This window comes from Brassica rapa, chromosome A05 (assembly GCF_000309985.2).
Source record: "Brassica rapa cultivar Chiifu-401-42 chromosome A05, CAAS_Brap_v3.01, whole genome shotgun sequence".
In the NCBI taxonomy this organism is placed as follows: domain Eukaryota; kingdom Viridiplantae; phylum Streptophyta; class Magnoliopsida; order Brassicales; family Brassicaceae; genus Brassica; species Brassica rapa.
The window spans coordinates 11,465,782-11,488,144 of NC_024799.2; the positions used below are offsets into that span (position 1 = coordinate 11,465,782).

Sequence of the window (22,363 nt, forward strand, 5' to 3'; positions counted from 1 at the left end):
CACTAACTAAAGGCCGCAAGTACACAATAGTAAGATGTAATACTTAAAGATACAATCCACCAAAATTTAAGTTATATTATGACTTTTCGAGGGTAGAGTTAAGCTAGAATCAAAAAGGGTTCTGTTGTAAATTGCAGAGGGAATGTAAAGACCACATAACGAATGGATTAAAATCTCTAGGTTTTCAGGCAATTCACAAGAAACACAAATTGACAGATGATTCTCAATAATGAATGTATTAAGAAATGTTCTAGAACTCAAATATCTTAATTAGACTAGCTTACTTCTGCAGTACTAAACCTTATGTATTAGAATCCTAAAGACTAACTTCTGTTGAATTTCAGAATCTAAGCATACAATAAGAACAAGTTTGATAGGTTCATGAAATTCCCTAACATCAACTTCCATTGGTTAATAATATTTCGCTTATACTAGGTTCATGCATACATTTGATCGAACAATTTCGATGCATTAAACATCTTAATATCATAAACTAGGTGATCAATTCAATTGAGCATTAAAAACAAATTATATGAAGAAACCCATAGATAATTCCCTATTCTAACAAATAATAATCATCAATCCATGAATTCCTTTAAACCCTAAATCTAACTTGACATCTACTTAAACATAAAGATTGAAGCGCATGAAATCACTAAATTAGCAACATAAATCAATAAAAAGAGGTTCAAAAAGCTTCTCTAGAAACATAGTAGGGAATCGTGTCTCCAAAACTCTTAGGTTGTCTAAACATGCTACTTAGAAACGTAACATAAATAGTAGTCTCCAAGATGACTAAAAATAGGGGTTTTTAATGTCTTAGGTCATTTTTGTTGAAAAAACTGAATTGGACCATCAGTTTTTTTACAACCGGTCGCATGAAGGTGGTTTGAACTGGTTTCTCTGACTGGTTGAAACCCTGCAAACGTTCAACCAGGTCTGGAAATTGGTGTCTGGACAGGTTACTTTGTCCGGTTGGAAATATGCAAACCTTCAGCCAGGTATGTGAAGTGGTGTATATGACTGGTTGCACTGGCTAGTTGATTGGCTCTCGACTCCAACAATGGTTTTTTGTGTGTTTTAGTTCCATTCTCATTCCTTTCTGCCTATATTCCAAAGTTATACCTCAAATATTTCCAAAACACTAAAACCACCCAAATCAATTTGAAAACTCGATAAGAGACTCTAATTAGAAGTTAAAACAATGTTGAAACCCCCTTAAAAACAATTTATATCAATATTACGTTTCTATCATTTGTCCATGCAATTCCATTCGGGAAACCAATTTGTCAAAGGCGTAACAATTGTGGCAGAGAACTTAACCAATTTAAATCGTATTTAGATATAACAAATAAAAAGACGAAAAAAATATTGAAGCCTTGTTAGCTTTCATTGTTTATGTGTTTGATTTCACATTCATATATCTTGAAAAACAAAACATTATGAAAATATTTTGGAGGAAAAATGTGATTTTGGTGAAAAACGTAAGTTAACAATTTTGGATGAAAAATACGAATTTACGGTTTTGGTAGAAAACATGATTTCACATTTATGGTGGGAAATACGATTTTACAGTTTTGACAGAAAATATGATTTTGCGGTTTTGGTGAAAAAACTCATTCTTACAGTTTAAACAGAAAACATGATTTTCCAATTAAAAATAATATTTCATAATTACAATAACTTATTTAATTAAGTTTTATATTTGTATTGAAGAATTTTAGATCTTTTGGATTTTGAAATTCAAATGTTACATCCAAACTCTATTTTTTTCTCAAATATCTAGAAATTATTGATTTTGCATCTAGATCAAACATCTACATGTTGATGCAATAGTTTCCAAACGAACATCTGAATGTTTGCATCCAAATACGTTGTTTGGATAAGAAACAATTTCATTAGGATAGCTATTTTTAGTTTATTTTCACAAAAATAATTTTCAAGGAAGTTTTATTAGAAGATAAAAATACATTTATACCTAAGGTTAACTATTCTAGATTTAGAGTTCAGAGTTAAGGGGTGGAGTTTTGAGGATATGATTTTGAAATTTATAAAAAATAAAAAATAAATATTGAAATTTTCAAAATAAAAAGGACTATTTTATCATTTTCTTTCTTAAATGTTATTTTTGTGACATAAATTTTTAAAAAAAAAACTATTTGAGAAAATTATCCAAAAAAATGAACATAAATTTAATAGGATTTACAAAATACTTATTTCTCCAACCAAAAATTCCCATGTCTGAATAAGCCCGCGTTTTTCCGAAGAATCCTGCACTCATGGGCATATGGGTTGGCAGGCCTCCCTGGTGAACAATATCTAAAGACATTCAGGGATGGACGTAGACCCATCAGACAGGGATAATCAGGTCAGGTCTCAGAGAGGTTGGCAGGGCGTTTCCACCCTCTTGAGCAATACATGATTTATCTGATGGCTGCTCTAGGTGCTTCCGGGAGGCTATCTAGAAAAGATTCAGGTGGTCTAAGACTGAAGAGCGACTATGAGGATATGTTTTCATACCAAATTATGTATCGGTAGAAAAATAAATGCCTATAACATATGTTAGCACTTGCAACTTTAAAGTGAGCAAGTCATTCTCTAATCTTATTTTTAACCGTAAATAAAAAATTGTAAACATATTAATATATCTGTAAGTTGATTAGGTTACATATCAATATGTTATCTACCCTCCACATTTCAATGGCTCTCCATGGTGAAGATCACCTGTTTCTTTGTCTTTTTATCGGTGATTGCAACTTTACCAATGCGATTTCTGATTCAATCCTCTCAATGAAAGGGCCTCCCAAAAAACTCTATTAGAAGTCTCTCCTCCAAACAGACTTCACGTCGCCTTTTTCCTTGGAACAATGAATAAACCCACATGCTGTGACAAAAAAAAAAAAAAAAAAATGAATAAACCCACATGTGTATTATGTATAATGTCACATAGGAGCTTTTAGCACACATTTGATCAGACATGAAGACACAACAGAAGCTGTTAGCTGTTACATTCAAAGTAATCTCATTTCCGGAACTTCCGAGCTCCCCATATGTCTTCCAAGACAATTTAAACAATCATATATCTTCTCAGACTCTGGTCTCGATTTATCCCTAACGATGAACTCAAAGTAAACTCCATTAACCTTAATAGAACTGAAACCTGGAGTCTTCTCTACGCCTCTCTCATTCATCATCCTCCTCGCTTTCTTTGCATCTTCCCACATATTAGCCTCTCCATACATTTTATCCAACAACACATAGATTCCACTATCACCAGGATCAAGTTCTAAAAGCTTCTTAGCCGCTTTCTCTCCCAATACAACATTACGATGCATCTTGCAACCAAAAAATAAAGCTCCCCAGACCGCAGCATCTGCCTCCATTGGCATAGTTTCCATGAGCTTCTCTGCTTCTTCTAGTAGCCCAGCTTTTCCTAGAAGGTCTACCATAACAGAGTAGTGTTTCAATTGAGGATTTAAGTTGAACCTAGACTTCATCTGAGAGAAATAATCCCGGCCGGCTTGGATCATTCCTGCGTGGCAACAAGCTGATAATAAACCTATGAAAGTTATCTCATCTGGCGCTATCCCTGCATCAATCATTTCATTAAAGTATGATATAGCAGCGGATGCATCTCCGTGAAGAGCCAAGCCACCGATAATAGATGTGTACGTAAGTGAGTTTCTTGTTTTCATTCCATGGAAAACACTGCGAGCTTCTGAGATGTTACCACATTTGGCATACATGTCGATCAACGAAGTCCCTAGCGCAACATTGAGACTGAGATTATGTTTCTCGATGTATCGATGGATCCAAACCCCTACATCAAGAGCACCAAGCTGAGAACACGCAGAGAGGCAATGAATCATGGTGATTTCATCAGGCTTTGTGCTGCTCGTCTGCATCTCCTGGAACAACGCCAAAGCATCTTGAGCACGCTTGGCATGGACTAATCCACCGATCATAGCATTCCACAACACAACATCTTTCTCGTCCATCTCATCGAAAAGCTTCCTAGCATCATCAAGCAAACCACTTCTAGCATACCCTGAAATCATCGTAGTCCACGACACGATCGTTCTCTTCTCCATTCTATCAAATATCATCCTTGCCTCGTGAACATCTCCGCATTTTGAGAACATATCAATGAGAGTATTAGCAAGAGGAAGAGTCATTCGAACTCCATTATCTATTATGTATCCATAAAACTCTCTCCCAAGCTTCAAACTTCCCAGCATAGCACAGGATGAAACTAACGCGATCATCGTCACATAATCAGCGTCAATCCCTTCAGATTCCATCTCCTTATAAACCTCTATCGCCTTCTCAGCCTGACCCATCTTCTTATACCCATTAATCAACGAGTTCCAAGAAACCACATCTCTGACAGGACTTTCATCGAACACCTTCCGCGCATTCCCCATCTCACCAAAACAAGCAAGCATATGAATCGAAGCGTTATGCACATGAGAGACCAACTCCAATCCCAACTTGAGAACATGCCCAAGAATCATAAGACCTAATCTACTCAACTCGAGATCAGCACAAACCTTGAACAAAACAGGGTAAGTAAAATGATCAGGTCGTGACTCGCCACCGTCTCTAAGCATCTCCTTGTAGATCAAAACCGCGTCTTTAGGGTTCGGGCTCTCGGAGAATCCTTTGATCGTGACGTTCCATGAGAACGCGTTAGGGTTGTCGAGTCCTCTCAGAAGCTTCACGCAGTAATCGAGGTTGCGAGATTTCGATAAGGTGCAGAAGTTGATTAGTCGGCTTGAGTCGGACGGGTCGAGAATCGAGGCGGTGATTGTCATCTGAGCTTGAATCTGCTTCAAGTGGGGCAAGGATTCGCATTTTTGGAGTAATGAGAGAAAAGGGTTGTGGGGAACGAGACGGTGTGTGGAGTTATGGTTGGTGGGTTTGTCTTTGTGATGAGGAAGGGAGCGAGTTCGACGATGAGAGTGAGTGTACAATGAGCGGTTTAGTTTGGGTATCAGAGGGAGAAGAAGCTTGGATTTGCTCACGTTCGAAATGTTCATTGGCCGCCGCTGATTGTCGTCGGCGAAGGAGGTCGCCAGGAGAGAGAAAGACGTCATCTTCTTCTCTCCTCGGAGAGGACATATAATTGGGCTTCAGGCCCAGTGAGCTAGGGCTTTTTGAGATATATGATATACTTTGCCGGTAGTTTTGTGGGAAAATGGTCATAAAGAATAACCTGAGTTTTCCTCAATAATTACAAACTTATGCCACTGGATTTATATTTATACTACGTCGTTTAGCATAAAAGAAGACAATCACGATCTGTATAGCCCAATAGTTGGCTGGTTTGCAACTGGAATTATAATGTTTTGGGCTTATTAATCATGATGGCCCAGATCATAATCAGAACTTATATTTATTCAAAATCAAACTGAATAATCTTTATCCAATTGTCTTATAACGAACCTAAACCATTACAAACTAAAACGTCAAATCATTGGTTTGAGAAAACATGTAATTTAATTTAGACCAAGATGAGATGATGTCGTTCACATTCTGTACTTAACCATTTCTTAACATTTTTTTGTTTCTTAGTTGAATATGAAAATCAACATTCTGTATTTATATGATATAAAATACATATATGTATATATATATATAATTTTCAATATAGTATTTTTATTAACAAATTATGTTCACACCGTATATTAATACATAGTTAGATTTTTTTTTTAAAAATACTAAAGTATATAGCACAATACAATAATAAAAATATGGTCTGAATAATATACTAAAGTATCACACCTGAAACGATATATTTTTTGTGTTTTGAAATATATTTGTAAATATCAGAAAAATAATATTATCAAAAACCAAAAAACTTATGCGGACATGTGATCTATGTGATCTATCTAAGATGGAAACGAAAGCGGGTACGTAGAAGCCGAAGCGTATATAAACGCAAGAGCGAGATTAAAAAAAAGAGAAGTAGGTATGTGTTGGAAGTGTATATCCATATATACATATATATATATAGGGCAAATCTCCAAAATAGCACATTTCTAAGTTTATATCACAAAAACAGCACTCAAAAACTAAAATGACCAAAATAGCATTTTATCTTTTAAAAAATTTAAATTTTTTTATTTTTCAAAATTTGAAATCTTATCCACAAAACCTCACTTCTCAACTCTAAACCCTAAAAACTAAACTCTAAACCCTAAACCCTAAATTCTAAACTCTAAACCCCACCCCTTGAGTGCTATTTTTGTGATTTTTGGCCTTGAGTGCTAGTTTGGGAACAAAAACTTGATTTAGTGCTATTTTGGTCTTTTTCTCATATATATATATATATATATACAGTGAAACCTCTATAAATTAATAATGTTGGGACTACACCAAAACTATATTTTTTTATTAATTTATAGAGTTATTAATTTATCGATATATTAATTGAACCAAAAACTCAGTTTGGAACTATAAAATTATATTATTTTATAGATATTTTTAGTGTATATTAATTTATAGAGTATTAATTTAAAGAGGTTATACTGTATATATTAATATATAAGAATTTTAAAAAAAATTAAGACTAAAGTTTATATGATTTAAATTTAAAATGAAGCATTTATTCATTTATTATAATTTTGAAATGATTTCAGATTAAAACTATAAAAATACATATAAATTAAATTTAAAATAGAATATTATAATTATTATTTTTAATACTTCATAATTAATTGACACAATATATTTGAATATACGATTTATCTTTAATAAAAACCTCAATGCATAAATATAATTTATAGTATTAATTTTAATATATGTATATTTCTATTCTCTCTATTCAATACTATTAAAATTTGAATTTATATAAATTAAGAACTATAATTTTATATTTTTACTGATATATGGCATCGTGTCTTTTTTAAAGAACAAAAGCGTGATTCTGAATTGGATTCGTAAGCTTCTAATGTGTTTTTAAAGAGAATATTTTTAGAAGCGAGTTTTTGTAAGCTTCCACAAGGTTTTTATTTCGATTCTGGTTCCGAAGCGTCTGATGAAGCTTCCATGCAATATAGCATGTGATATAAAACAAATATATAATATGGTTAAATGTATTTTAAATCTTTATTATTTAATTTTTATAAACAATTTATTCTATAAAAAATATTCATCATGCGCAGATCAAAAGCTAGTGGCTATTAAAATTATAATTTTTTTCTGAGACAACTTAAAACACTGAAAAGAGTTATTGGAATGAAGAAGTTCGTAAACTTTAAAAGTCGACAGATTTGTAGAAGACTGTTATTGGTTTATATATTTTGATTGATTTAGAAATCTATATAGTATTTAAAAATTCAAGTAAAATATACAAATCCGAAAGTTTTCTTTCGGATTTGAGTCTTTGTATTTTTAATTAAAGTATCCAAACAAATCCATTCAAATCCATTATAAAATCAAATATATTAGTAAATTCGTACGATTGAATAACATTTGATTTGATATAGAATTTATGAATCATTAAAATAATAATACATGATTTTAATATAGATTTAAAAATCACAGAATCAATAACACTAGATTTAGTTCGGATTTTCAAATTCATTAAAATATAACAACTAATAACCCCTACTGAGTAAAGTCAACAAATATTTTCTAATTCTTATCAAATATTTTGTATTGATTTCTATAGATTTTTATCGATTACTATGGATTTACATGATATATTTTTTCAAAAAAATTCTCCCTCGTAAGGTAACGTATACCAATCATTTCATAAATTTTCCAGAAAAATCTCGGCGTAAACCCCATATATATAAACATCGCTTCATTGACACAATGACACATATTCTCTTTCAGCTACATACATGTAATCCACTTCTTCACCATTATTTTATAACTTTTTGTATATTCAGTAGAATATGATTGTTTTCCAGCCACCATTGTTGACCATATACGATAGATTTGTGTATTATTATTCTATGTATTGTTTCATGTTTGACTTCTCTATATAACTTTGGTCACTTGATTTTGCTAGATTATGTTTACTTTTGTGTATGACTGTTTCTTTTTTATACGATTGTTCTTTGTTTATACTAACTATAGTTAGTTCTTGAATAAGATCAATGGGGGATAAAGAAAAAAAATATAGTCGACTCCGGAAGAAACAAAAGTACTATTAAATTATTTGTGGAGGAGGCAATCAAACGTGGATGGCGTGATTTTAGTGGTATAATAAACAAGGCAGCGGTAGAAAATAAAATACAACCAACCAACCCTCAATGAAAGAGTTGGATGCCAGAAGTTCCACAAGCACTATCAAGCAGAATCAAGTTTTTGAAAAACCTATACAATAGTTATATCGATCTTCAACGTAACAGCTCTAGATTTGGATGAGATGACGAAACAAAAAGGTTTACAGCTTCTGAAGAAGTGTGGCAAGGATACTTGAAGGTATTCTTTTTTTCTTACATAAAAGTTTTGATACTATGAATTTTCATATTTGTATTTCTTATGTATGTTTATGAAAATGACAGGCACATCCAAACCACCAGTTTATGCGCTATGACTCACATGAACAATTTGATGATTTGAAGATTATCTTTGATAGTACAACTACCAATGGTGGCAATTCACTTGGACTAAGTGATACTACTGATGCTAGTACTTATCTTGTTGGTGATAATCAAGTGAAAGAAAACTTGATGTTTGGTGAAAGCAGCGATGTTATTTTTTTTTTTTGAATGAATACTAAATTTATTCATAAAAAAAACAGCCTTGTTACAACATAGTGCTTACAGTTTAATTTCAAGAATCAAACTCAAGAAAAACTCTTTACATCCTAGTAAGAAACCAATATTGCATCATCACCTCCATTCCTTTAATCCCCTTTTTCCGCAGAACACTAATCTTGTTCCTAATACTCTTGTCAAGCAATCTTTGAAGAACAGCAACATGCAACATTCTATCTCCGTGCCTGACATTATTTCTCTCTCTCCACACACCATAAAGTACTGCTTGAAAAGAATATCTTAGACAGAAAAAACTCTTCCTTTCCCTTGACGAATCTGTTATGATATCCATAATCTCTGACCACTGATTCGTATACGAACTACCCAAGATCCCTTTCACAATGAACTCCCAAACTTGAGCCGTATACTGACACTCAAATGAGAGATGATCTCTCGATTCATGCGCAGCTTTACAGAGAACACAAGAGGTATCAATACCATGACTCCATTTTACCACTTTATCCATTGTAGATAGTCTGTTCCTTGAAGCCAACCACGCCATGAACGCAAATTTAGGAGTGGCATGGGAGAACCACACTCCTCTGGCCAAAAAACAGAGAGGACTTCCAACTCTCACCTGCTTCCAAGTTTCTTGAGTAGAAAACTTCTGCTTGTAAGCCGATTTCCCTTTCCAAAAACTTACATCTTTTACTTCTGGATCAAGCCTGCTCCTGGTGATTCTCATCTCTTCCTCAAGATCATTGAGGATACTAACGCGAAGTCTTCTTCTTCTCCTACTACTCATCAGAGCATCCTCCACAGACTCGTCTTTCCCTACACCCAGATCAATAACTCCTCTATCTCCTAACAAGTCATGAAGAACCCCTTTCTCAGACCAGTGATCATACCAAAAGGAGGTGTGTCTTCCATTTCCGAGCTCCTTCTTATAGAACAGTTTAGCCACTTCTCTTAGTTTCAACATTTTCCGCCACATCCACGACCCCACTTGCGTATTAGACTTCACAACCCAAAAATTCTTCCCTTTCAGTAGATTAGCATGGATCCACTTGCCCCATAAAGAGTCCCCCGAAAGCATTCTCCATATCAACTTAAGACCATAGACCTTATTCACTTCTCTCAAGTCTCGTATCCCTAAGCCTCCTTCACACTTCAGACAGCTTACCTCCTTCCAAGCTACCTTAGCATTAGACGACTTGAGCACTGGACCAGTCCATAGGAAGGCAGCGATGTTATTGATTTGGCTTCTGTTTTAAAACAAAATATGAAAGGTCAGGCAGAAAAACTGATCCCAAGAAAGAGATCCAGAACTGAAGCGTGCTACAATTTAGAGGAGCTACAGAATGATAACAATGATTCCATGGCACTGTGAGCAATAAGATCCTTAGTATCATACAACAAAGAGACGAGAGACAACAAAAAGAAGCTGAAAAAAGAGAGGAGAAACTTAGACTGGAAGCGGAGCAACATGAAGCTGGAAAAAAAAAAGAAAAACAATGTTTGGGATGCTATGAAAGAGATCACTAATGATGAGTAAAAATATAAAAAAATTGAACTTCTAATTAGGGCTGGACATTTTATCCGTTAAATTTGATTCAATTCGTTATTCGTTTCGATTCGATCCAAAATTTCTGGATATCCGCAAACTTTCGAAGCAAAGCAAATACTAAAAAAAATATCCGTTAAAATCGAAGCAAATCATAAATATTTAAATTTTGGGAAGCGGATATCCGATCCGATCCGTCAATATATAAATACATATATATCTTAATTATATTTAAAGTTTTTAATGTATAAAATTATATAATTATTATTCTAACATATGATTTGATAAAGTCTATTCACATTATTACTTATATAAAAGTATTACATAAAAGGAAGAGAACACATTGATGACAATTATAATTTTTTTCTTAAGTTTTGTGTTATTATAATTGTTAACTAAATTAAAAAAATTACAAAATATGTAGATTCTCTACTTTTTTAATTTTTATCATATATATCATGGAAAAAAATATTTTACAAAACAAATTTGTATCAAAACTTTAAGATTATTTGTATTAATCAAAACATATGAGATATCCGTAAGTATTCGTAAATATTCGTAAATATCCGCAAATATCTATTTATTTTCTGGATATCCATTTTTCCGAATATCCGTATTTTTCCGAAGAAAAGCAAATCGAAAAATTAGATATCCATGACATACGAAGGAAATCATAAATACCTTCAAAAACCCGGATATCCGATCCGTGCCTAGGCCTACTCCCAATAACAAGAGAATTTAATAGATTTACAAAATCAATAATACCTAGACTTTTTGAATAACAAAATATTTGAATGAAATTTAAAAGTCTTCAAACCAATAACAATGGATTTTGGTAAGAGTTTATAAATCCAAAAACCAATAACAATTAATTTTCAAAATTTTATAATTCTTTTAAAATTCTTTAACCAATAACCCCCCAAAGTTTTAGTTGACCTTTCTTTTAAATCACAAATTTGTGTTGACCGGACCATCTTTGACACGCCGTTAAATAATTAACAGAAACTTTAAACACTGTTAATTAAAAACTCATATGGGCGATGTCTTGTTTATGTGAGTTACATTGCACCGTGGTTCAAATGGAGACGGATTGCTCCGACCTGGTGGACATGATTGCAAACCCTACCGACTGGCCGGCCTTTGCCTCCGAACTCGTCTCTTCTTCTTAGAGACGGTTTCTCGGAGCTTGGCATCACCCGCATACCCAGGACTAGGAATTTGCATGCAGATTCTCTCGCTAAGGAGGCGAGATGTAGCGGTACTCTTTTTTCCGATATAGATCAGACCCAGCCGGACAGAGCGTCTTTTCGGAACGACTCAGACCCGACTACCAATTCAAATGGGCGTCGTCAAAAAAAAAAAAAATACTGTTAATTAAACGTGTGTAATCACACTGTTAAGATAAACGATAAGTTTTGCTCTATTTCTTTTGTCTGCATTTTGTATCTTTGATAATTAAACGTTTATACCCACAGAGTGAAAAGGTTCTCTACTCCAATGTGGAAGAACCTAAACACACACGCACACATAAAAATGTTAATCTTGGCCAGTGGAAATCACTAACCATCATTACTAAAGAATAAAGATTCATTTTTTTTAATTCAAAACTTAGCAGACTTTGAGGATTTAGACTAAACATTAGATATGGACTATAGGGAGCTTATTATCGATGTTGATGACCAAGAGTTCCTTCTTCATGAAGAAAAGTGTTCCACTTGGTACGTTCCTTGGAACAATAACAACAAGCGCTAGTACCGTGGCTGGTACAAAGATCTTCAAGCTGCCAAACACCAAAAACAAAACAAGAACCAGTGACAACAAACGAAACTTCCATAATTGCTTTCGTTTGTCTTTGTGGAATACAGGGCAGACAAATCATAACTTTAATTATATCTTTTCTACATGATGTTCTGTAAAAATCAAGTACAAATATATCTGAAATTTTGACAGTATTTTGATCATCAATTTAAGGTGCCTCTTCACTGTGTAGTTCACGCTCGTCGTCAACATCTCTGTCATCTTCCACTCCGGCTCCCACATCTTCACTTTCAGGCGCCTCTTCAGTTACCAGGAGAGCTATGTCTTTGACTCCAATAGCAAGTGACTCATATTCTTGTCCACTTGTTTGTAGCTTGGCTGCTCCGACAGTTGCGAGCTTCAGTCCATATGTTCCTCCTCCTCTTACTTTCACCATAGAACGACAATCCTAAGAGAAGTTATCAGAGAAAAATAGAAGAAAAGCATACAGAAAGAAGGAGAAGAATACATCGATAGAGGGATGAGAAACAAGGAAAATAGAATTGGGGTTTATGAACTCGGGATTTTGGACAAAACCAAAACTTGTCGTTTAGTTTAACAGTGATTATACACGTTTAATTAACAGTGTCTAAAGTTTTTGTTAGCTTATTTAACGGTGTGCCTAATATTGTCCGGTCAATGCAATTTGTGATTTAAAACAACGGTCAACGAAAACTTAATGTTTTAAATTGTCTCAGAAAAAGTTCATGCTTTTAATGGCTATATTTGAAAGTTCGGGATTTTCATGACAATTTCCACGTAGTTTTATGACAAGTTGCAAATGTTAATACGAAAGCATAATAATTTATTTTAGTGAAGTACCATTTTTTTTTTGGAAAAAGTATATTGATTCATTTAATATTAAATGTTTGGTTAGTTTAACATGTGTTGTAAGATATGAGTTTATTTCAAAACTGTTTTTATTAGTATTTCCAATAAAACCAAGCTTGTAAACATGGTTAGTTGGTCTCTATTTTTTCAGATGCAGGGGTTAATGATGATATCTCAATGAACATTCACCGACTAGAAATTTTATTGTTACACGAGCTAGTCACATTTTTTTTGCATGATGCATGAATTTTAATTATATCCACATGATCTTACTATTAATTTGATCCAAACACAGTAGGACCATCTCAAGCCATCTGCTTAGAGAATATATGTGTGGTAGATGGTTCTAGAACTTTTGTATCAACTTTTAGTAGATGTGGATGAACGTGGAGAACATACAAGAGGTGAAAAAAAAATTTCAAGATTTCAGAATCTGCTATTCTCCTCGGGGACATAATGGAACTACAAGATTTCTTAACTAGAATCACTCGATCTTCTCATATGAATTTTTATTTTGTTAATTTTTTTTATTCCGGTTTAGTTACACATATCATCTTAAGCTTGAGTAATATAATGGCATATTGACAAGAAAAAAAACTCTCTGCACAAAAAATAATCGTCATTATACACAATTTAGTGTTTGAGAAATACACTCAATCTTATTACAAATATACATAGAACAAACGAAAGTTATCGTTATATCTTCTAGAATAAACTCTAGAGTTTCGCCTCTCATGGTTGTGTATTGAATCCATGAATGATTTCATTTGAATTCGCTATGTGATTTTGAATGGTTTGACATCTTTGGAAAAGGTAATGTTTTCAAGAGTCATTGGTAAGGTTCGAAAAGCTAGTATGTTTTTTTAAAGAAAATTTAGTATATATTAATTGAGAAGTATACAATATTTTTTTTATAGCCACGTGTTATCACTATAATGATTCTTAGAATCCATAGAAAAATAGGTTGGTCCATCTAAAAACATATTTTTTAATTTTATTAAACTAATTATCAAATTCATTAGTAGTATACAAAATAATATTTTCCATTATTTCCTTAAATAAAATTTACGGAATTACCTAATATATATACAATTAATGATTATGAATAATAAAGATTTGATAACAAATTTTGAATCCTCCCTTCTTTCTTAATTTTATATTATTAAAATAAATTAAAAAATCATATTAACCATATAATAAAAAATTATTTTTTCTTATATGCTATATTTTAAATTTTTTAAAATAACTATAAATTACTATAAGTGTTAAAAGTTTCATTTTTAAATGATTTGTGATCAATGGTTTGACTTTTTTTCTGTTATAGCAAGATACAAATGATCATAAAATCGTATGAATATGAAATATCATTTCATGTATATTCATATTTAATATTGTTTAAAATAGTCTGGTGAGACACTGTCAATTCCTCATGTTACAGCCTTTCATGTGTTGGTAAACGATTTCTGACCGCAATCCAGGTTAGGAATGAGTGCTTTGGTTTTAAACTTGTGAACCATACCGCTTTATGCCATATAGCACCTCCAGTAGTTTATGCAGAAAGTCCAACGTACCAGAAGCTGAGAAGAAGCTCGCATGAGGTAAGTTTCCAATTCTCCATTTGCACTGATCATCAGTTTCCGACTAAACTGATACTAGTGGTGAGGCGCTTTCAGAATTTTAGGAGCCATGGTTTCAGGAATTTGAAATTACCAATGTATCTCGGCGGCACGGCCGATCGTTGTAATTGTTCTGTTTGAACCTATTTCACTATCAAACCATTTCTATGCCTAAAATTTTACTGCCTTTGTCCGTGTGTGTGTGTTTTTTCAATGTCGCTATAAAATATTATCATAATTTCTGTCAAAATCTAATCTATTAATTTAGGGTCTTATTTTTATCTACTAATACAAGTTGTCATTAATTATTGGACTTTTCAAAAGTTTTACAATCTAATTACACACTACTTATATAATTATCATCAGATCTACTTAAACTAAAACAACTACATATTAAACTCTAATTCGGTTATCTACTAAACCAACCCTTATTAAATCAGATTGGACCTATTGGATCTGGTCAATACACGACTTTCATTATATTTATTCTTCAATATGACTCATGTGGACATCGTTTGTATACAAATTGTATTTGTTTCTTTTCAGTTCCTATTGATATTTTCTTCGTACACAAACGACATGTTCTTCCATTCTTTATAATGATTATTAGATTTGTATCTGTGATATGGCATCCAAACCAAAATCACTTTCTCTTCTGTTAGAGTTACATTAACCACAATATCAAATATATCCTAATGTAAATGTTTGTATTCAGTTTACATTCCGAATAAGATTATATTTAATATTCTTAAAATTAAAAATTGTAAAACCTATAAAAACGTTAAAAAAAATTTTAGAAACTAATATAAACTTTTAAAAAGATTTTTGAGGCCAAATATGTTTCAAACATATACATATTCGTTTTTAAAAAATCTGTTAACCATAATGTTTAAGATTAGATTTTCTGTGCACAATTAAGCATGTTTAGTTTTCAATAATATGATATGATAATTACAATTTTTAAAAATGCAGTGAAACTCAAAATTAATAAATTATATAAAACCACTATTTTAAAAATCTATTTTGTAATTATTAAAAAAAATATTTTAGATAAATTAAAAAAGGTTAAAATTATTAACTATTTTAAAACAACTATTTTAAAACAACTATTTTTATTATGATCAATATAAAATTAAAACATAATCACCTCCTTAATTTAAAGAAAATAATATCACAATTAATCTCTAAGTCAAACAACTAAATTTACATATGAATTATTATACATTATAAACTAACACCATGTACAACACATATTGTACCAGAAATCAATTCTACTTGTTAAAAAATATTATATATATAGATGTCAACAATAATAAATATATATTATATCCACTATTATTTAACACAACTATAAACAAAAAAAAAAATGAAAATTGTATAACATAATCTGAGTTATGCATGGATGCATTTATCTGGAACCGAAGAAGCAAACCAAACCAAACAAAAAAAGTTCAGTTCATGTCTAGATCCTACCAGTTACCTGAACTGCACGGATCATATATATCTAAAACCAAAGAATCGAAAGAGAACCAAAAATCGAATGGGTGTATAAATTTCCATAATATAATTTCCATAATTATAAATATTAACTATTTTTAGTTTTAAATTAATTAAATAATTTAAAAAATCTATTTAAAAACCAAAATACGTAAAATATTATTACCAAAGTATTTTTAATCCAAAGTAAAAAACTATCTGAATTATCCAAATTTTATCTGAAAATCTAAAAATTAATATTTCATTTGAAATCCCAAATTTCATGACTTTATATCTGAATTAATCGAAAAATTGGTAACGAACCGAAATGAACAAGATTTGTAATTATCTCGAATACTAGTTGATACCTAACTTTATTACCCAAACCAAAAACTGAAAAAAAAAAACCAAAATATAACTAAACCAAATTTTCTAAATACCCGAATGGATCCTAAACCTCTAGAACCGAACTGGACATGTAAACCAAGAACCAATTGTCCATAGCTAATCTGAATATTTTTTATGAAAAATTGACAGCACGGGTCCGTATCTAGTTTTTAAATTATTATTAAAAAAATCCACATACTTTTTAATCCTTATATATACTGTTGAAAACGTATGAAGACAAAACTAGTCATGAAAATTTAATGGCCCAATTCAAATAAAATTAAACAATTTATTTAATTTATCTTTAAAAAGTTTAAGATGATTTTTTTTAAATGTATATATTTATTATTTTGAAAAGAAATTATAATTATGAGTTTCAACAAATAAATATGCATTTATTTTTGTTTTATAATTAAATTTATTCTCATTATTTTATAATAACATAAAATATTTAATGTTTAGTATTATTTTATAAACTAAATTTATTTTATTCTCTTTTATATTGAAAATTTTATATATTGTTATATTAGTATACATCTATATATATAAATGATTCTTTTAGAAAAGGAACCTCACAAAGTGGGATCCACTCTGCATGTAGATAAAGCATCTTATATATTCTCAAAGTTGTTGGGAAACTTGTAGAACTATACATGTTCTAATTTGATTAAAAAGTTGTAGATGTATATTTTGGATGATTCAAGTAGCAGCTTTTGATTTGTCTAAAACATATATATTAATAAACTAGGTGTTTTGTCGGCACATGCGAACATAATCATCTTACATATAATTATTAATACATATATTTAAAAACCATTATGATTTAAAATTTTATTTTAAGATACCGACACAATATACATATATGGATTATTTCTCTTCTTTTAAAATACATTTTCTTTTTCAACTATTTTCTTATATTAATTATCCGTGATTTAATCTAACAACTATATATAAAATAGACTTTTCTCTATTCTTATGACATGTGGAAGGGGAGTTTGTTGACATGTCCTTTTTTTTGTCTTTTTACATTTTAGATCATTTTTTTTTAGATTATTGCAATTTGGTTCACTATTTTCTAATTATGCACTATCTAATACTTCTCACACTAACCATCATCATTTGAACTTTGATAATCTATTTTATTGTCCAAAAAATTGCAAAATGAATAAAGAAATAAGTAAAAAATATAAATGTATTTTAAATATTTAATTTATTCACAGCTAAAAATAACATAAACTTTCGCTATTTATTATTTTCTATTATTTCATTTACAACTATATATTGATCTTAATATTCACCAAACTAAAGCATAACACATAATCTAAACATAAAACCTCCATAATCACAGAGAAAAAATACCAGAGTAACGCTAACTCAATAAAAGTCCAGAGCTCAAAGGCGATCAAGAACGAAAACTAACTTTCCCCACTTTATCATAGAGTGTGTTGGACAGAACAATCAAAAGTCAAAAAAATGTAGAAAGATAATTTTGAGAAAAAGCAATCCCTCGAACACAAAAGAACTGATCAAGGACCAATGCAAAGAACCAAGAAAGCGGGTTACAGGAATAATCAACAAAAGGCCAAAATTACCATGAAGCAGGAAGAGACATACATACCGAACGATAAGCACAACCACCAACTAAGAGGTAAGAAGCACCTCACAAACTAAACAAGCATAAACAAGACGCCTATGCCGGTGAAGAACCATAAAGCTCTGGATATAAGGGACCAAAGCTCCAAGAGACTAATACCGCACACTTATACTAAGGGAAGCAAGAAAAGAAGAGAACAGCCTGAGTGAGGGAGAACGGAAGCCAACCCCCGAGAAACCAGAGCCCAGACTTGAGACCAGAAACAATCTTCCAAATCTACAAAGCGTACTCGGAGGAGAACACTATCCGAACCTGGAGTGGAAAACATGGCAAAAGGGAGAGTCACAGAGACGCAAGCAACGATGAAAGCTGCAATGAGAAGAGGGAACATAGATGGAAGGGTAGACAAAACGAAATAATCAAATCATGGAGCCGTCCTCGAGCTATAGAAGTCAAATCACCAAAAACCATATCTTGAAAACCAAGACGATAAAGGACTATCGATGGTAAGCCAACGACGAGGAAAACAACTTCAAAGACGACTAAACTCTGACCCAACCCAAAGAGATGCAGTTCCTAACATGAGTCGAAATCTAAGGAAGAAAAGGAGAAAAATGTGAGGAAGAACAAGAGCACATATGTGAATCTTTTTCGGTGATAGTAAGAATCACAGCAAATCAGAAAGGTAAACGAAATGCATAGATGGTGACGACTCAATGTAAAAATATAGGGAGAGAGCACAAAACATTTTTAAAAAGTAATATTCAAATAATTGGAAAAAATATTAATTTTTACCCTGAAACCATTAGCCTTACAATCAACAAATGCCTAAATGTAAAATTATTAAAATTCACTATGCATTACATCACAAACTCACTCCACCACTAATACTACTATTATACCCACAACAACACACTATTAAGAAAAGCAAACACATAATATGTTAGCATATCACCTATTACTACATAACATAATAAAAATACCAAATAATACTCTTAGCAAATAAAGACAATCACATAATTAGTTAACTATATCATCCGAAAAATAATAATTAACAACAATAAAATAATATTCCACGCGAAACACAGACATGCCCCCAATATCTAATAAATCTAAAGGTTGTTAATATGAAATTATGTTGTTAATTATTTAATAAAATTATATCTGTATAATAATATAAAATAATAATTTACTGACAACAATGAATAATAAATTATAGAAGTCTTTGTTTTATATAGTCCCAACCGTTAATTTATACATGTGTTATTTAATCTTGTGTTTGATGTTCCATGAAGTTACCAACCAATAAACTAGAATACCATAATAGTAATAAACAAGTTTAGCAATGTAAACTTCATAGTGTAAGTGGATGTAAATGTTTACAGCAAAAGAGTGGTAGAAATACAAACTGACGTATGTTATAAAAATCTAAGTAAATTATAACACTAGTAAAAATATACCGCATAGCCACTACAACTCCATGGCTATAGAGCAGAATTTTATGGCTACGAAGAAAGAGCCACGTTTTTAAAAATGAATTTACCGTGGCTATAGCCTCGTGGCTGAAAAAAAATGTGGCTTATCGTGGCTACTAGCCACGCTTTTACCATGCTTTTTTTTCGTGGCTTGTATAGTCACGATAATAACATCTATAGCGTTGCTACACTTAGTGGCTATTATAGCCACGGTTTTACCACTAATTTAAAGTGGTTCTCGCAGTCACGGTTTTGCCACTACGTTTTCGTGGCTAGCTATATGAAGCCACGGTTTTGTTTTTTTATTTACGTGGTATTCTTTAGCCACGTTATAGCCGTTGTAACTATTGTGGCTATTTTGTAACCATTTTTGTAAATGGTTTTCTTCTTTAATTAGCCAATTTGAACAATTTTTATTTCCATTCAAATATTAAAACATTGCACATTTAATAAAAAACAGAAGTTGCATATATATAAAAGTGTAGGTTCAACATTACAAAAACAGAGATAATTATACAAGGTATAAGAGTTTTAAAGAGAGTTTTAAAGAGTCTAAGAAGACTCTACCAAAAGATCAGCTAGAGTTTGATGAACCTTGTTACAAAAGAGAAGACAGGAACCTACTTAAGGCTGAGTACTTGGGGCTTGAGGCTGAGCAGAAGTCTGTTCAGCAGGTGCTTGTTGGGGACGAAGCGTTTGGAGGAGCTGATTGATTTCATCTCTTGTTGATGCAAAGTCCTGCTTCATCTCAGACACATCCTGCTTCACCTCAGACACGTCCTGCCTCACACTTTGGAGGCTTGTCTCAAGACCTCCCACACGCATCTCCAGCTCCAGGTTGAGGGCAAGACCATTAGGGACGCATGAAGAAGGTGCTTTGCTCCCTGTATTTGGCACTGCCGAGTCCATAAACATGCCCCCTCTTAGCCTTAGAATTTTGTTGAACATAACATAAAACAATTTTAATAAACTCAGGTGGCTGTCAAGACTGTAAATAAACAGAACATAGCATAATACATTGTAAACCACATTCTTAAGAAGCTCTAAGTCATATCTAATTCCACATAAAAATTAGAACATAAAACAATTGAAACCTAATGTTTCTTTTCCAGGACCGTGTCTATGTCACAATAAATAAACAATAAGCTCAAGTCTTTTTAACACAAACATAACATGGTTCTCTACTATATTGTGTGTATGAAAGATACCTTTAGATAACCTTTATTTAACTTGAGGCGAGAAGGAGTAGATGATGCACTTGGACTCCCGGGTGATCCTTCAGTGTTAGAGAGCTGTGTGGCTTCCATCTCGGCTTGAGTAACAATTTCTTCAGCACGATAGTCCAAAAAAGTCCCATCTGGTCGGATGTGTGTCGCCCTGACTAGGTCAGTGAATGATGGCTCTTCATTAGTACCAGATGCCACCATCTGCAAAAAAGAAAAATAATTACAGAAGATTAGAAAAAAGAACAGTATTTAAAAGTATAGACATGGAAATATACCATGTTATACTCAATCCTTGCAAAAGACCTAGGTTCTACATTATGCTTGTGGAAAACTTTACCCACAGGATCAGACTTACGAGATTTTGCAGCCTTCTTGCTCTTCTTTTTAGCTGCATCGGTTGCCCAATGCTCCAACAGGAGTGTCCAGTCAGCATCATTGATATACTTTGGCTTCTTGTGTTGCCTCTTCTTCTTGCTTATCCTTTCACCAATAGTTTTCCATGTTTCTTTCTTCCAAAGACCGTAGACCAAGTCATTAAACTCAGGCTCCCAATAGAAATTTTGCTACAAAAGAAAACAAAACAGTAAGCGATTATAAAACATGTAAGCGGCATATACAATGTATACTAGTCAGTTACCACAAACGTTTGCCACCATGATTCCCTCCTTTCATCAGGAAGCTTCCTCCAACTCTTCCAAGGCCCCACGTAGTATGCTTGCCAAGTTGCCCGAATGAAAGAGTTGACACATGGGTCAATACCAAACCTAAAATGATAACAAACATCAGTCACAAAAAAATACATTCACAAAAAATCCTAAAAAAATAAACAATCACAAGTAACAATCCTAAACAGAAACTATCCTAAGCAATCACATCCATAATTCAAATAACAGAAACTATCCTAGTCTAAGAAAGAGATGGAGACCAAATGTAATCTTACAATAAAGCTCCATTGATTTTATCTGGATGGAGATGAGGCTGTGCTAGCCTAGCAGGTGAATTGAGCATGGCATTGAGGGTCATCTGCGGGTAGCTATTGGAACGAGAAGAGGAAGCAGCATGGTTCGAAGCCGGTCCAGTAGCACCAGGAGGCATAGGAGGAGGCGCAGCAGTTGTCCCAGGTACTCTTGGTGAGTTCATCTGTTCACAACCAATGAAAAAGAAACATTAGTATACAAGCAAATATAAACAGAGACAAAGCGACATAAAAGAGACAGAGAGAAGAACATGAGAAATTAAAACACTTTTAGGTTCGAGTGAAAACAAAGAGAGAAAGACAAATCTAAAAAAAAAAAGAGACAGAGACGTAATCAGATCACAAGAACACTAACTAGACAGAGACAAAACCCCTAATCGAAACCTACCCTAAAACATAGACACTTACAAAACAAAGAAATCGAAACCCCTAGATAGGAAAGAAATCGAAACACACAGACAAAGAAAGAAATCGAAACCCTAGAACAAGAATTAAACATGCCCAAAAAAATAAAGAAATCAAAACCCTAGAACATCTAATCGATTCGAGAATTGAAGGGTTTCAGATTTAGCGGAGGAGAGAAAGGGGTTACCTTGAGAGATGTGATAGGGAGACGGGAGATGGTGAGGCTTGGAATCGGAGACGGTGAGACTTGAAATAGGAGAAGACGATGGCTTTCGTCGGTCGCGACTTGAAAGTGATTTTTT

At 32.5% G+C, this 22,363-nt stretch overlaps 3 protein-coding genes across 4 annotated transcripts; all 3 read right to left on the reverse strand.

The window, feature by feature from the left end:
• Positions 1-2,509: 2,509 nt before the first annotated feature.
• LOC103868580 (pentatricopeptide repeat-containing protein At2g22410, mitochondrial) lies at positions 2,510-6,081 on the reverse strand. 2 transcript variants are annotated; one of them, XM_009146669.3, is made up of 2 exons: positions 3,144-6,081; positions 2,510-2,884 (listed from the first exon to the last, which is right to left on the reverse strand). In XM_009146669.3, the coding sequence occupies exons 1-2, from the start codon at positions 5,094-5,096 to the stop codon at positions 2,843-2,845; spliced, it is 1,995 nt and encodes a 664-aa protein (XP_009144917.1). In that variant the 5' UTR covers positions 5,097-6,081; the 3' UTR covers positions 2,510-2,842. The 2 variants fall into 2 exon arrangements, with proteins under 2 accessions (XP_009144917.1, XP_009144915.1); XM_009146667.3 differs by having other exon boundaries at positions 2,966-6,073.
• A 2,736-nt stretch (positions 6,082-8,817) lies between these two features.
• LOC103868635 lies at positions 8,818-11,480 on the reverse strand. The gene is made up of 2 exons (XM_009146717.1): positions 11,341-11,480; positions 8,818-9,979 (listed from the first exon to the last, which is right to left on the reverse strand). The coding sequence occupies exons 1-2, from the start codon at positions 11,478-11,480 to the stop codon at positions 8,818-8,820; spliced, it is 1,302 nt and encodes a 433-aa protein (XP_009144965.1).
• A 5,914-nt stretch (positions 11,481-17,394) lies between these two features.
• LOC103868582 lies at positions 17,395-22,354 on the reverse strand. The gene is made up of 5 exons (XM_009146670.3): positions 22,249-22,354; positions 21,621-21,820; positions 21,318-21,444; positions 21,036-21,243; positions 17,395-20,881 (listed from the first exon to the last, which is right to left on the reverse strand). Exons 2-5 carry the CDS (start codon positions 21,818-21,820, stop codon positions 20,862-20,864), a joined length of 555 nt encoding a protein of 184 aa, XP_009144918.2. The 5' UTR covers positions 22,249-22,354; the 3' UTR covers positions 17,395-20,861.
• Positions 22,355-22,363: the final 9 nt, after the last annotated feature.

Bases quoted from the DNA above. Each gene is read 5' to 3' on its own strand.
- LOC103868635 (XM_009146717.1), bottom strand. From the start codon at position 11,480: ATGCGGGTGATGCCAAGCTCCGAGAAACCGTCTCTAAGAAGAAGAGAC. The intron at 9,980-11,340 runs GTAACTCACATA...GTTTTAAAACAG, and splicing joins CATTTGAACCACGGTGCAAT to AAGCCAAATCAATAACATCG.
- LOC103868582 (XM_009146670.3), bottom strand. From the start codon at position 21,820: ATGAACTCACCAAGAGTACCTGGGACAACTGCTGCGCCTCCTCCTATG. The intron at 21,445-21,620 runs GTAAGATTACAT...TTATCATTTTAG, and splicing joins AAAATCAATGGAGCTTTATT to GTTTGGTATTGACCCATGTG. The intron at 21,244-21,317 runs GTAACTGACTAG...TTTCTTTTGTAG, and splicing joins CATGGTGGCAAACGTTTGTG to CAAAATTTCTATTGGGAGCC.
- LOC103868580 (XM_009146667.3), bottom strand. From the start codon at position 5,096: ATGACGTCTTTCTCTCTCCTGGCGACCTCCTTCGCCGACGACAATCAG.